Below are 14,527 nucleotides of genomic sequence, written 5' to 3'. Positions count from 1 at the left end.
TTCTCTCCGGTCCAATGTTTGTCACAATCGGAGAGTCCCAGAGCGTAGGAGCTGCTTTGATTGATAACACTTTCAGAGAGTCCGCCGTACACCAAATTTTAATCGCAATCGCAATGTACACTTACAATTACACATGTTTGCCCCACATTATCTCGACCAGCGACCAAAGCGGTCAGTTCGTTGGTTCGCCTCAGTAGAACTTGTCGGGCTTTGCGGTGCGGTTCCGTGCGCGTCCCGAGATTTGTGAAACATCCGAGTACCACCTATAACTCGATCCTGATCCGTATACCAACTGCCAAATATGCTGCGCAACAGCTTTAACCTGGCCCAGAGCCTGCGCAACGGCTTCTCCAGAAACGCCTGGCGAGCGGTTAGCTCCCACGGACCCCGACAGCCTGTGAGTGAGGTCTATTTATATAACCGGAGTGCGATGGCAGTGCTTTTACGACTCGTCTAATGCCGGTGGAAAAGTTCTTGAATGCAAAGTCCGTCTCGGTTTTGTGCCAGTGCAAATGGACCTTTGATTGCTGATCAAACGTTATCAGTTCTTTGTGCTCGGGTCAGGAGATTCAATGAGCAGGGATGGAACTGGTTGGAAACTGGTTCAGATTGGGAAACCTTTGAAGATAGCGCTACCCCACCTTTGCATTCGAAGAACAAAGAAAATTGTAGATATCAAATCAGATCAGATATAGCGGGTATCGAAAAGCTAAGTCAGATAGACTAAATATAAATGAACCATTTTCTTAGGAGCCTAAGACCTTTTATAGAAAAAGCAAGCAAATGTGCAACAAAAATTGTATGTTCTATATAAAGTAGGTTTCAATGAACAGGGATGAAACTGGTTGGAAACTGGTTCAGAGTGGGAAACCTTTGTAGATAGCGCTACTCCACCTTTGTTTTCGCAGAACAAAGAAAATCGTATATATCAAATCAGATCAGATATAGCGGATATCGAAAAGCTAAGTCAGATAGACTAAATATAAAAGAGCCTGAGACAGTGTGCAATGTGCTACGAAAAATGTATGTTCTATATGAAATCAAGGCCTTATAAGGCTATAGTCTTAGGAATTATAGGTCAATGTATGTGAGCTGACAATTGATAGAAATTTACATAGTTTGCCCTAATGTGGCCATGTCTTTAAATTAGAAATTAAGGTCCACCCTGCTTAACAGACGTTCGTGTTCATAAAAAAATATTTTTTTTAATACGCTATTAAAAATTGGCAGTCTATTGACCGATAAGCGTCGATTAATGTTGATTTCAGCGAAGGGGAAAATGATGGCACCCCGAGTCATGACGATTGGGCGTGAAGCCATTGTCTCGGGGCTTCTGGGTCCCCTGACACACTGATACGATGCCTCGGGAGCGATGAGCAATCAGGGGAGGTGCTCACTAGGGGCCCTTTACAGTCTAGTGCTTTGTTTTGATTGCGTAAGCTTTTCAACGGCTCCTGCTGATTGGGGGGATACCTCAACTGCTGAAAATTTTCCCCGGCACTTATGTCTAATCTGAACCCAATCGAAGCAACAAAACACTATCGTAAGATTTTACTTTATGTTCTTTATGGCTGGCCGACAACAGCTTGAAAGGGTTTCGGAGTAACCCTAAACCAGGCCGTAAACTGGGGCGAATGGGCCATCAAAAACGGGGTCCGGCTAATTGAATGAGCATCGGCCGAAGGACTCTCGGCTCTCGGAGCTGTAAATCATTTACAGTTTCGGTTTGATTTCCACTAACATGAAAACCAGGCTGCAGGGGAGTAGGAAAAAGGACCAACATGCTGATAAAATGTTGTCACAGCGTGACAGCTGCCCGACTGTGCCAGACTATTGGGTCAGGCAAATGCAAAAACGTGTTCAAATAAATTCTAAAAGTGTAAATATTGTATTTACCCACAACGGTAGTGCGGGGGGGGGGGAGGTCGGCTCTACAATAAACTTAAAACCCCTTTAAATATGCAACAACGCTGGTGCTACTTGCCCTCAGGCAAGGATTGTGTCCTGCCCTCCGGCTCCCCATTCCTCCACACCACATTTGCATATGTCCGACATCAGGCCCAGCCTTTGACACTCAAAACGATTTGCCTAGGTCAGGGTCGCAGAGCACCCTTCACCCTGCCACCCCCTTTCCCACGCGGCGCCGCAGCCCCATTGACTCACTTCATTTTGACACGTGTTGGCAGTTATGGCGCCTTGGGTCTCGGTCTCGACTCTCTTTTCGAGCTGTGCGTGTGTGAGGCACATCATAAAAAGTATAACAAAAAGGCGGGCACAGTTCACTCGACTATGAGATACCCGGGACAGTATTCGTGTCATTAAAACAAAAGAGAACATTGCAGGCGAGAGATACGACCAAGTGATTTAATTTCAGCTTTTAATGACAATAAACCACTCATTTCTTTATTTTCTGGCTAAGGGATGGTATTAAACCTAACAAAAAGTCGTCCAAAACAATAAATTTTATATGAAATAATATTTCTTGATGTTTTTTTCATATGAAATTTTTTATTTTGAACGACTTTTTGTTAGGTTGAATACCAGCCCTTACTTTAAATATCTTGCTCGAAAATTATATCAAGATCAGGCGAAAATAAGTGAATTGGCTTTGCTTTTGATGCTGATCATGAATATGCAAGATTTCTTTCTACATTTGCACATGTTTATCCCCTTTTACCCACCAATTAATGGGTATCAAAATCACTTAGGACCGCTTTCTCAAAAACCAATTACGGCTAACGGTCACATTAGGTTTAATAAAAGCGTATATTTTTCAGATGCATTTGTCAATGTAGCGATTCCAAAATATTCAACTCTTTATTGAAGAACTAATCGGGTAACAAGAATCCATTTGTGAGCTGTACAAGTTTGATTGCCTACTTGAAGGGCGACGATTGAACATAAATATCAACTATGTACATTATTGGGCAATTTCGGGCTATAATGGAAAAATATAAGAAACAAGTCAACTGCGGATCAGAGTGTCTATGCTAGGCTTGACGATTTTTAAAATTTTCAATGAAAAATATGAGTTTGTTTCAAATAAGAATGTATTTCTCTCTGACCCCCGACTATTTATGCTTACGTAATATTTAAACGACCTCTATTGGGTATAGAAATAATATTATTGGCATAACCTTATAGATTTTATTTTATTTACCAACTTAATTAGACTCATAAAATATTTCCTAGTGCTGAAATTTCATAATCCTCCGCAAAGTAAATCTCCTCGACTCTTAAACACCCTTTACAGTTTACGAGTACCGGGTATAAATAGGATAAAATACCGGAGTAGGGGTGAAGAAGGCGAAACACGAAGCACAGGGACACAAGCGTAAAACACATCACAAAAGGGAGCCAGCGACAAGGGGCGACATTGTGTCAGGGGGCCCACTAACATCATCGCCGAACATCTGTCGAGGGCTGCGAAAGATCTACACGGTTGGGCCGGACTGTAGATAAGAACGAAACCTGAAAAGAGCCACAACTCATGTTGGCAGAGCCAGCATTAATTGCTCAGTAATTACACGGAGTGTCATCGCATTTGACAGGCCTCAGACACTGGGCAGACTGGAGATGGGGATGGGGCAGCCGATTCCGGTTACTATCTGGCATTCGATTAGAAAACAATCGAAATGGGAGCTAGGGCCTGGGGCGACTCCTGACCTTCGACTAATTGCATTCGGTATCACGCATACGCCATGCGAGCCGGCAAAACAAAAAGTTGGTTTCCAGCTCTCAGTGGTGAGTGGTGGGTGGTGGGCCAGACACAGTCATAAAACATATTTGGTTGCTTTGCTTTTGGATTTCTTTGCGATAGTGATAAAAAGTTTCTTTGCGATAACAAGCGGGCGAACAATTAAACGAAGTAAACAAACAGAACGTTTGCGATTGTCGAAGTACGCTTTTATTGAGCTGCACTTGACACTTGCCATCACAATTGTCAGACGAATGTAACGAAATCAAAATATTTACGCCTCAATTTGAGTTGATTTTTCTGAAATAATTGACACGACAAATGCGTCGAGTTATACGAACAAAAAAGCCCCTGATTTGATGTTATTGCGCCTGAAAGGCAATCAAAGCGACCGCCCAAACAAGCCGGTGGAGCGTGGGGCGAAAAAAGAAATGGGAAAGCTAATAAAAACACTTTTGATTGATGGACGAGCGGGCTGGGATGATGAGCTGCAGCTGTTGGGGTAGGAAAAACAAATTCGCTGTTTACTCGCTTGTTTTCTCAACAGTTATCTTTTCAGCATGCTAATCTTATTCTATTTTTCCACCTTCGCAAAGAGTGCTATGATTTGTTTGAAAGTTCGTAACGGAAGATATCTGCTCGACAAATCTACCAACACTAACATCATACTTATAAGCAAATTCTATTAGAGAATCTATCCTCTTATTGTACACAGTAATAAAAGGGTATATAAGCTTCCGACTTTCAGCAAATGGAACACTTTCTCTTTCATTTTCAAGGAATTCAATATATATACATATATGACTTGATAGAATATAGTAGGATTTAGTCTTTAAAACGAATTTTGTATAGCATAGTTTTAACCACTTGTGTTTAGCACGCGAAACCCTCCTAAATTCGCCCCTAGTGAGTATCAAATAGTCGGGGCCCTCAGCAATACCGTTTATTTTTGTTTCAGAACTTTCTAATGGCTATCGCTTAGAAACGGTTTAATCGCCGTCCACGGCATTTATAAATTTATAATTTTTCCCCGCAAATCAGGGACTTTGCTGAAGCCTTTTTCAGGTTTCCGTTTCCGCGAATCATTCTGATGTTTTATTTTCGGTCCTTGATTCCTGGAACTGCAAATTCATAGAAAGCCTATTAAAAACACTTTAAAATTCAGTATTAAAGCCATTCTAAATAGAGCACATTGTTTAAAAGATATGATTATTTAGTAATGGTTCGTTGTTGGAATTGTGAAATTCAATTAGCCGTAATTTTAAATAGATTATGCATTGCGTGTCGGACTAACTGACTTTTTGACCACGCGCCGCTGGCTAAAAAACCAATTAACACACATAATGATTATTAGAAATTCGAGCAAAGCCACCAGGGAGGGGCCCTGGTGTTGCAGTTTTGCTGATTACGAACTGATTAGGTGCATTCGACGGGGACTGTTTAATTAATTGGATTGCCATTTATGCCTCGATTTGTTGTTTTTATGGCTTACGTTGGTGCTGTCGCAATTTATGACCTCCCCTTCGTAGTGTTTTCGCCGATTGCCGGCGATAAGACAGTGGGCATGGCCTAGAAGAAGTTGCCTCATGATTTACGATCTCTTTCAGTTGGTGCCGCCGGAGAAGCGACTGGAGAAGGCGCATCCCACCTTCACGGAGCGCAGTCAACTGAAGTACGCCCGGAGGCTGGTGGTCAAGCTGGGCAGTGCAGTCATCACGCGCGAGGACAACCATGGCCTAGCCCTCGGCCGACTCGCCTCTATAGTGGAACAGGTAAGACATTAGGTCGTATTCTTGTGCATTTGCCTCCTTACTTTTTTGTAGCTACCAACCAAGAGGTTTTAAATTGGCGTTTAAAAAATAAATTGTCGTCAATACATAGACCTTTCGGTCCGAAAATGTCAAGCAAAAACACCTCTTAGCGAGGTAAAAATAACATCCTACAATAGTTCTGATATTAACCTTTGTGACGAAAAAGGATTATTCACTCGACTAAATAAACAAACCTTCTAAAATGTTCTCATTCATATAACTTTTTTAGAATCCTTTCCATCCTTCATAGATTTCTTCTAGGACCTATTACAAAATCCACTAGCTTTCACCGCATTTAAAATATCCATTATGTATCACAATAATAATTCTTTAACCGACAGGTGGCCGAGTGTCATTTGGAGGGTCGGGAGGTGATGATGGTCACCAGTGGAGCGGTGGCCTTTGGAAAACAGAAGCTCGCCCAGGAGCTGCTGATGTCGCTGTCGATGCGCGAGACCCTCAACCCGAAGGACAGCAAAGAGGTAGCTGGTGGAGTAAGCCAAGTTCTGAGCTCTTAACCCAACGTTTTTCCCTTCCAAACTAGTTCGATGGCGCCACTCTGGAACCGCGAGCGGCGGCTGCGGTGGGTCAGTCCGGTCTGATGTCCCTCTACGACGCGATGTTTGCCCAGTATGGCGTCAAGATAGCGCAGGTGAGCCCACGAGCACATCCACCCACTAATTAGAACACACTGATTTGAGTGAGCCGTGATGGCTGTTTGGGCTTAGGTGCTGGTGACCAAGCCGGACTTCTACAACGAGGAGACACGCAACAATCTCTTCTGCACGCTCTCCGAATTAATTAGCCTTAATATTGTGCCAATCATAAATACCAACGACGCCGTTTCCCCGCCGATGTTCATACGTGACGATGAGCCAGCCGGCGGTGCCAGGAGGGTGAGTTGGAAACGCGGATTGCCTGGCTTGGGCCCATACGTGACCAGGTCCTTCGTTCCAGGGCATTCCCATTAAGGACAACGACAGTTTGTCCGCCATGCTGGCCGCCGAGGTGCAGGCGGACCTGCTAATCCTCATGTCGGATGTCGATGGCATCTACAACAAGCCGCCCTGGGAGGACGGGGCCAAGCTGATGCACACCTACACCAGCGACGACAGCAACAGCATCGAGTTTGGCAAAAAGTCAAAGGTAATCCACTGGCAGGCCCATCACCACCCGCACACCCCCCGCAATCTTAACCCACTTATCTCGACCCACACAGGTGGGCACCGGCGGCATGGACTCCAAGGTGAAGGCGGCCACCTGGGCCCTGGACCGTGGTGTCAGCGTGGTCATCTGCAACGGAATGCAGGAGAAGGCCATCAAGACCATAATTGGCGGCCGGAAGGTGGGCACCTTCTTCACGGAGGCCACCGAGAGCGCCAATGCCGTGCCCGTGGAGGTGATGGCCGAGAACGGTGAGTGGACCGCAGAGAAAATGGCTTGTAGCCAGGACGAAAGGATAATGGCAGAGAATGATGTGGCCAGACAATGAAAAGAGGTTTAGGAAGCGTGCTCAGCTCGCAAGTGGGGCGCATAATTAGCGGTTTTGCGAACGGGCTTCCAGCCGCATCGATGGCCAATCATCCGGTGTGCAGCCCCAAGCTCACTAAGATAGTTGCAAGATGGTAACGGCGGATGACAAGTGCTGGGCGAGGCTAATGGCCATTACGGCTTACACCAGCTAAGCAAGCCAGGGAGGAGAAAAGTGGGTCAGCCAGGACTGTCTGCCTGGAGTCCCAGAGAATTCTAGGTGGCACTGTTGCCATTTCAAGTGGGGCGAATTTAATTTAATTGTTATTAAGGCTAACTGCAGCAGCTGGCCAAAAGTGCCTGTTAATTAGGCAGATGCAGCTTGTTTTACCCAACTTCTCGTTTCAGCGCGAACCGGGAGTCGCCAGATGCAGGCCCTAACGCCCGCCCAGAGGGCCAGTGCCGTGAACACCCTGGCCGATTTGCTGGTGAGCCGCGAGAAGTTCATCCTGGACGCCAACGCCAAGGACCTGGCCGAGGCCCAGAAGAACGGGCTGGCCAAGCCGCTGCTCTCGCGCCTCTCGCTCAACGCGGCCAAGCTGAAGAACCTCTCCGTCGGCCTCAAGCAAATCGCCGAGGACAGTCACCAGGTAAGAGAACTTAATTACTGGCCACTTTTCGGAGCGGTGGCCCAGGGACCTGCTGCTGACCTCTGAAAGGTTCGGGCAAATTGCATTTGTTGCAGTGTCGAAAAGTCAGCCCCAAATTGAGTTAGCCCCGGGCCACCCGGCACTGGGATTTGTCTGCTTGGCAAACTGGCAAAATGGCCATTTCATGAGCTCCAACAAAGGCGACTTGGAGAGCCATATGCAGTTTCCAAAGCCTTAACAGCATTATGAAATCTCCGAGCAATTTTACACTTGAACAAAAATTGACACCCCGGTCGGAGGCAGGCCACTCGATGCTCGACAGGCTGGTGACCCAGCCAGTCCGCCCAGGGAGCAGCCATCGAAGCAGCCCGATATGCCCGGAAGTTCGCAGGGCACGGGCTGGGATGGCAGCTAAGCAAGTGGAAGATAAAAGACAGTTTCTTGTATGCGCTCTCGTTCGGTGTCTTGCCAGTGACATTAGCCCGCATCCTGGCCCTGGTCCTGCCCCCATCCCCTATCCCCTTTTAGCGCCAGACAGAGTTGATCGAATATCGCCGCGAAGGGTTGGGGTTGGGGATTCAGCCCCCTCCCAAGCCAACCGTTTTATTGGATGTGATTGTGCGGAAACGCAGAAAGTTTTCCTTCATGTTTTTTTTCTGGAAAAAAAACTTTTTCCATTGAGGACGGGGGCGGGTCGTGGAGCTGGGACATGAGTTTATTGTAAAAATGGCAAGCGAAATTGTGACACAAAATGGCGGCAGCGTGAAAAATCATAAAAAGGCGAACGCGCACACATATAAAGAAGCTGCCTGGGAATACAGAAAAACCATAACGCACTCAATAAATGTCGCTCCGATGGCGAAAAGTGTTTCTGTTTTTTTGCCCCACTTTTTCCCTTATTTTCCTGCGACAAACAAATGCCACGGACATTGTTTGGCCTCTGGGCCACAGAAGCGTTCGAAAGTTTAATAGGTGAGCGGGGCTGAGGGCGCACTGAGCCGGCAGTGCTTCAGTTTTCTATTACCCGGACTACTTACGCTTCATATAAAAAGTTTTATTGCGAAATAAATACTGAATAATGTAGTAGCCTAATAGTATTAGGTCGAAATATTCTTACAGATTGAGTGCACATTCCTAACGCGCTTTTTTCAATTTCCGACGGGATCCGTCATAATGCTCCGCATTCCCTGCATATTTTATGACCCCTAATAACCTCGTTCAACTTTTCTCTGCACCCCCTTTACTGGATGCTGGAGCAGGGCGCCACTACATCAGCTCCGACTTATCCAATTGTCCTTTGCAAATATAATTTAAAGTTTGACGTCCTGCAATGCCAGAGTCAATAATAATGACCATATAACCAAATTTACCCAGCACCCAAGTCGAGTTTAATGGCTAAGCAAGGAGTGGAGGAGGACTCCCTCCGGGTCGCAGCCCCATCGCCATTCTATGCAAACAAGGCCAGCCAACTGCTGTCAGCAGCCGTCCAGCCCAGACCAACCCGCAATCTCTTTATGTTATCTGCAGCCAATTTTCTAGAGATCCCGCACAACAGCAGGAGGACGAAGGACCCGCCGAAGGGGCGGGTCAGTCCAAGTGCGGGGGCGTTGGACAGCAGGCCATTAAAAATAAATAAAGATTACGACGCGCTGAGCGACTTGATTTATGTAACGCCTCAAAATGGACGCCGGGGAATCGAGATGTGGTGGGGGAGGTGTACGCTCCGCCTTGCGAACCAAACTGTCGCATAAATATCGAGTTATTTTTATGGCCCGGTCCCACATGGCGTATGCGCTATGCGATTTACGCTGACTTGTGAATTGACTTTCCCCGCCCCGCCCCTCCTCTACAACCTAAAGTTAATGTTTATTCCGTATATCATCTGTATTCCGTTTCCTTGCAGAATGTGGGTCGTGTCCTGAGACGCACCCGCCTCGCCGATCAGCTAGAGCTAAAACAGGTCACCGTGCCCATCGGCGTCCTGCTGGTCATCTTCGAATCCCGTCCAGACTCGCTGCCTCAGGTGGCCGCTTTGGCGATGGCCTCGGCCAACGGGCTGCTCCTCAAGGGCGGCAAGGAGGCGGCGCACAGCAACAAGGCGCTGATGGAGCTGGTCAAGGAGGCGCTGGCCACCGTGGGAGCAGAGCACGCCGTGTCCCTGGTGAGTACGCTTAGGATTAAGCGAGGAATAAAAGGTGTGGACAGCTGACAACATAATTATAATCAGATATTAAAAAAACTTAAAAACTTAAAAAATGTTCTCGACGTACAACTTTAAATTTGTACTAGGGGAATTAGGAAACTATTTTCTTAAATTTTCTTTTGTCCAAAAAGGATGAATTTTAATTATTTGAAATTTTGTATTGCGGTCTTGGAAGTGTTCTTCATAATATAAAATAATCTAAACTACCCAAGATTGTTCATCTCATAGTCAGAGTTTAAGGAAAATCTTTTTTTTCATATGCGCAGTTATGAAGTTCTTACCCATAAGCTTTTTAGGCAAATCCGTCTCTGAAAGCCCATAAATATTTATTAATATTTGGGTGTTAAACAATTTTTTATTGGTAATCAAATTCTCGTATTCAGATTTTCGCTGTTTCTACATTTAAAAGTCTGACTATCAGGCTTCTATTAACCGGATAAAAATTATTAAGAATGTGTTCATAAATATATTAGAGCAAAGATAAAAAGATAAAATTAAGTCAAAAGTACGTTATTAGGTTGTGCGCGTTGCTATATTTTTTCGTTACCCATTAAAGGTTTCTACGCGCGAGGAGATCAGCGACCTGCTGTCCATGGAGAACCACATCGACCTAATCATTCCACGCGGCTCCTCTGAGCTGGTGCGCAGCATCCAGCAGCAGTCGCTCCACATCCCAGTTCTGGGCCACGCCGAGGGCGTCTGCCATGTCTATATCGACCGGGATGCGGACCTGCAGAAGGCCCTGCGCATTGCACGCGATGCCAAGTGCGACTATCCAGCGGGTACGACACAGCCCCACTCAATTAACCCATAAAGCCAGCTCCACGAATGTCCTTCGATTTCAGCCTGCAATGCCATGGAGACCCTGCTCATTCACGAGGACCTGATGAGTGGCGAAATCTTCGGCGATGTCTGCAACATGCTGAAACGAGAGGGCGTCAAAATCTATGCCGGCCCCCGGCTGAACCAGCAGCTGACCTTTGGCCCGCCGGCGGCCAAGAGCCTGAAGCACGAGTACGGAGCCCTCGAGTGCTGCATCGAAATTGTGCCCAGCTTGGACGAGGCCATTAATCACATCCATACGTACGGCAGCAGCCACACCGATGTCATTGTTACGGAAAATGGTAACGAAATGTTGGGAAATTGAAAATTAATTTCGATTGCCGGCAATCGAAGTTGAAAAATGGGCTCCCCCATGGCGACCCCTCTTTGTCCCCTTGCGCTTAGTGACATTCCGATTTGATTTGGTTTTTGTGAGGTAATGAGAATTGCAAACTGCTGGCGGGGTCGCCCTCATAATGGTTATTGCTGCAGATGGTTTGGTTTTTGCGGCTGCCGGGAAGTAGATACAAAGTCTGAATTTAAATGTGCTATTGAAGATATAGAAGAGCATTTGCATTCGCAAAACAATAATATTTATGACAATGGCATTATTGCACGAGGTGTGTTAGCGGCAGGGAATAGCGTGATATTCTGCAGTTCGACTGTTAATGAAATTCCTTTGCTAGAAGTACTGGTACTTAAAAGTAATGGTAGTTAATGTATCCTGTTATACAAACTTTTTAAAATTTTTAATTACTTCTTAACAACGTTTTCCTTTACGGTAAAAAGAGTGGCGAAGGTATATGTTCTTCTTAAATAAATTTTGGTATTTATTCAATGAAAAATTTGTTTTATAAAATACCATATTTCTGTTTTACCTAGTACTCCTTCATGAGTACACTTGAATTGACAAGAAGTCATTTTTTATTTCACTTAACTTGGTTTCACTTGATTTTTTCATAAGGAAAAACAAGTGATATAATGTAAAATAAATAGGTATAAAATAATTTAGAATCACCGAAATAATTTGCTTAGTAATTCTATCATTCCCACTCACTTTTATTATGTGCTTGTATCACTTGTTTTTTCTTAGGCTTAGTACTCAACCCAACAAAAAGTCGTCCAAAACAAAAAACTTCATATGAAAAACAACGTCAAAGAATTTTGTTTCATATGAAGTTTTTGTTTTGGACGACTTTTTGTTGGGTTGAGTACTAGCCCTTACAAGTGAAACAAGTGATTTAAGTTAACTCACTTTAACTAACTTACTCTTTTTCAAAAATTGACTTGTCTGTCAATTCAAGTGTACTCATGCAGGACTCTACTACCTACCAAGTAATGTTGAGGAATTTACCATAAATTCTTGAATTTATTAAAGCAAAAGTTCAAATTAAGCTTTGAAAATGCACGGCATTTGTAAATTAATTTTTAAGCATGTTTTGAAGAGACCCACTGCCATTATTTTAAATGCCAGTGCATTTAAGCACTCGACGATATGTTTCGTGCAGGAGATGGCATGACCGCCCCATACCTCCGCAAGTAATTCAATTTAGAACTCAATGCCATTCCACCATGCATTCTTCAGCAATCCAGCCATTCTGACTTGAAACCGAAACCAAACCCGAATCCTAATTCAAGTCGGGCAAGTTTAGCGTGCAAACTTTTGCATGCATGCCTCCGCCAGCACTGCCCCTTCCCTCAGCCCCGCCGCTTGCCACAACAAATTTAAATCATTTGGGAAATTAATTTTATTCAACACTTTCTCCGTCCGAGCGGGCTCTGCACAGCGCCGCAGTGCCACAATTTGTGCACTTTCTAAATTTTCCACAGTTCTCTACAGTTTTCCGCAATTTTCATTTGCAGATGCGGCGGCCAAGCAGTTCCTGGGCAGCGTGGACAGCGCCTGTGTGTTCCACAACGCCAGCTCGCGGTTCGCGGACGGCTTCCGGTTCGGCCTTGGCGCCGAGGTGGGCATCTCCACCGCCCGGATCCACGCCCGCGGCCCCGTGGGCGTGGAGGGGCTGCTGACCACCAAGTGGATCCTCAACGGACAGGACCACGCCGCCGCCGACTTCGCCGAGGGAGGCAGTCGCACGTGGCTGCACGAGACCCTGCCGCTGGACTAAATAATCTAAACCTAAAATGTACTTAGCTGTAGGTTCCCGAATCGCGTTCCCAAGTAGATTGCCGTTTCACCATCTTACGAGCAGTGCGTTTTGAGCGAAGGGTAATTACGTGGGCGAGGTGCAGGCAGCCCGATGACAGCTGACGTCGTGGCCACATGGGAGAAATTAATTTGAGTGAAAAATATTTGCCGAGACAACTTGTGTAATTAATAAAGTAAGGGGAGTGCGGCGTAGTTAAAACTGTCAGCCCTTGTCTTGGGCCCGCAAAGTTTCCAGCCAAAGTTCCGCTCCTGCAGAGGGAGAAGGAGGTGGGGGAGGGAGTAAAATGAACTGAAGGGCGCTGAAAGAATTCCGCTTAAAGTTGCAGTCTTCTGCAAGCATTGTGTATATACGCATATTCCTATTACAAATCATAAATTAGCCATGGAACGTGAAATGCAGCTGAGAATAGACCGGCTCCCCGGCTGCCCTGCGGCGCCACCAACTTGGTATGCAGCCGCGTGGCAAGTATTTTAATTTTTATGTGCACTGGGCCAAGTTTCTTAGACCAGCTCAGCTCCCGTTCGCTCCCTTTCACTTTGGAGAAAGTTTCCGCATTGCTTTCTGGCTGGAGGAGCCGTAAAAGGTGGCGCCGCAGGTGGAGCTGGGGCGGGGAGGGCGTGGCATTTGGTTCTGCCACCAAAGGTGGTTGGTTGGTCCTGTCAACGCGCTAACTTTTTTTGGAGAGTTTTCCTTTAGAAACTTCAAGCTAAATTGATGTTGGGGTCAGAAAGAGCCAGGGAAGATTCTGCAGTATCAAAAACCAAATCAGAGCTGAAGCGGTTTAAATCGAAGTGAAAGCATTTCCGCAAGCTGTCAGATATTCCTTGTGTTTAACTGTAAAATATATTCATTGAGCCTGACTGCCTCTTGTATTTTCAACAGGCTTTTATATCATTTTATTACTACCTTTTTTCAATCAATTGCAAATTTAAATTGACATGCCTAATATAATTTAATGCCATTCTTGTTATCATTTTAATCTTTTGGCATTTTTAATTTACTGAATCGCTTTCGTAAATAGCTATCCAATCTACTATGAGTTATGAACTGAAGAATATTTCCCATTTTGCAATGTTCGAACTACCCTTTTTGTAGTTATATGTTCTGAACTACAATTTTACCTCTTTCAACTGCTCGACGCGCGTGCGGACAATGATACGTGGATGTTGTCCGTACCTGATCCGCAGGGCAGTCACGTAGTGCTCCGCAGTTGCCGAGCACTTGGCAAAGTTAACGGGGCAGAAGTTCGGGCTCAGAAGTTTGCCCATTTACGGAATGCCCGCGGAATGCACTCGCTGCAGTCGCTCCTCCGATGGGGCACACTTAATTAGAATGGCGGGCATTAATCTTGTGGCTAATGCCACGTTGAGATCGAGCGATATCGGTGGACAGGCGCAAAATTGCCGTCGGCCGAATGCACTGGCACCGCTGGCAGCCCCACCATTTCCCTTTGGGCTCCCTGTACGAAATTATTTAATTCTATTTTTTCAATTTGATTTCAATGAAATCCACACGACGTCGTCAACATTTATAACATGTGTAAATGCTTTGGCTGCATTTTTGTGTGTGACAACATTCGGGCCACACCATCTATGGACTGAGTGGGGGCCCGAAAGAGCATTGGCACAAATTTCTCTTACTCGAACAGGGGAAAAGATGCTTACATGTACAAGAACAAGAACAAGAACATGAAGAAAGGCTGGCCA

At 45.5% G+C, this 14,527-nt stretch overlaps 1 protein-coding gene across 1 annotated transcript; it reads left to right on the top strand.

The window, feature by feature from the left end:
- Positions 1-170: 170 nt before the first annotated feature.
- On the top strand, positions 171-12,856 carry P5CS (Delta[1]-pyrroline-5-carboxylate synthase). The gene is made up of 12 exons (XM_017158065.3): positions 171-397; positions 5,305-5,469; positions 5,850-5,990; positions 6,053-6,160; positions 6,237-6,404; positions 6,466-6,654; positions 6,728-6,923; positions 7,387-7,628; positions 9,532-9,789; positions 10,388-10,613; positions 10,677-10,955; positions 12,517-12,856. Exons 1-12 carry the CDS (start codon positions 302-304, stop codon positions 12,777-12,779), a joined length of 2,331 nt encoding a protein of 776 aa, XP_017013554.2. The 5' UTR covers positions 171-301; the 3' UTR covers positions 12,780-12,856.
- The last annotated feature ends 1,671 nt before the right edge of the window (positions 12,857-14,527 follow it).

This window comes from Drosophila takahashii, chromosome 3L (assembly GCF_030179915.1).
Source record: "Drosophila takahashii strain IR98-3 E-12201 chromosome 3L, DtakHiC1v2, whole genome shotgun sequence".
NCBI classification, from domain to species: domain Eukaryota; kingdom Metazoa; phylum Arthropoda; class Insecta; order Diptera; family Drosophilidae; genus Drosophila; species Drosophila takahashii.
The sequence above is the reverse complement of the archived record's forward strand: the minus strand, read 5'-3'. Positions and strand labels throughout refer to the sequence as shown.

Bases quoted from the DNA above. Each gene is read 5' to 3' on its own strand.
- P5CS (XM_017158065.3), top strand. From the start codon at position 302: ATGCTGCGCAACAGCTTTAACCTGGCCCAGAGCCTGCGCAACGGCTTC. The intron at 398-5,304 runs GTGAGTGAGGTC...GATCTCTTTCAG, and splicing joins CCCACGGACCCCGACAGCCT to TTGGTGCCGCCGGAGAAGCG. The intron at 6,161-6,236 runs GTGAGCCCACGA...GTTTGGGCTTAG, and splicing joins ATGGCGTCAAGATAGCGCAG to GTGCTGGTGACCAAGCCGGA.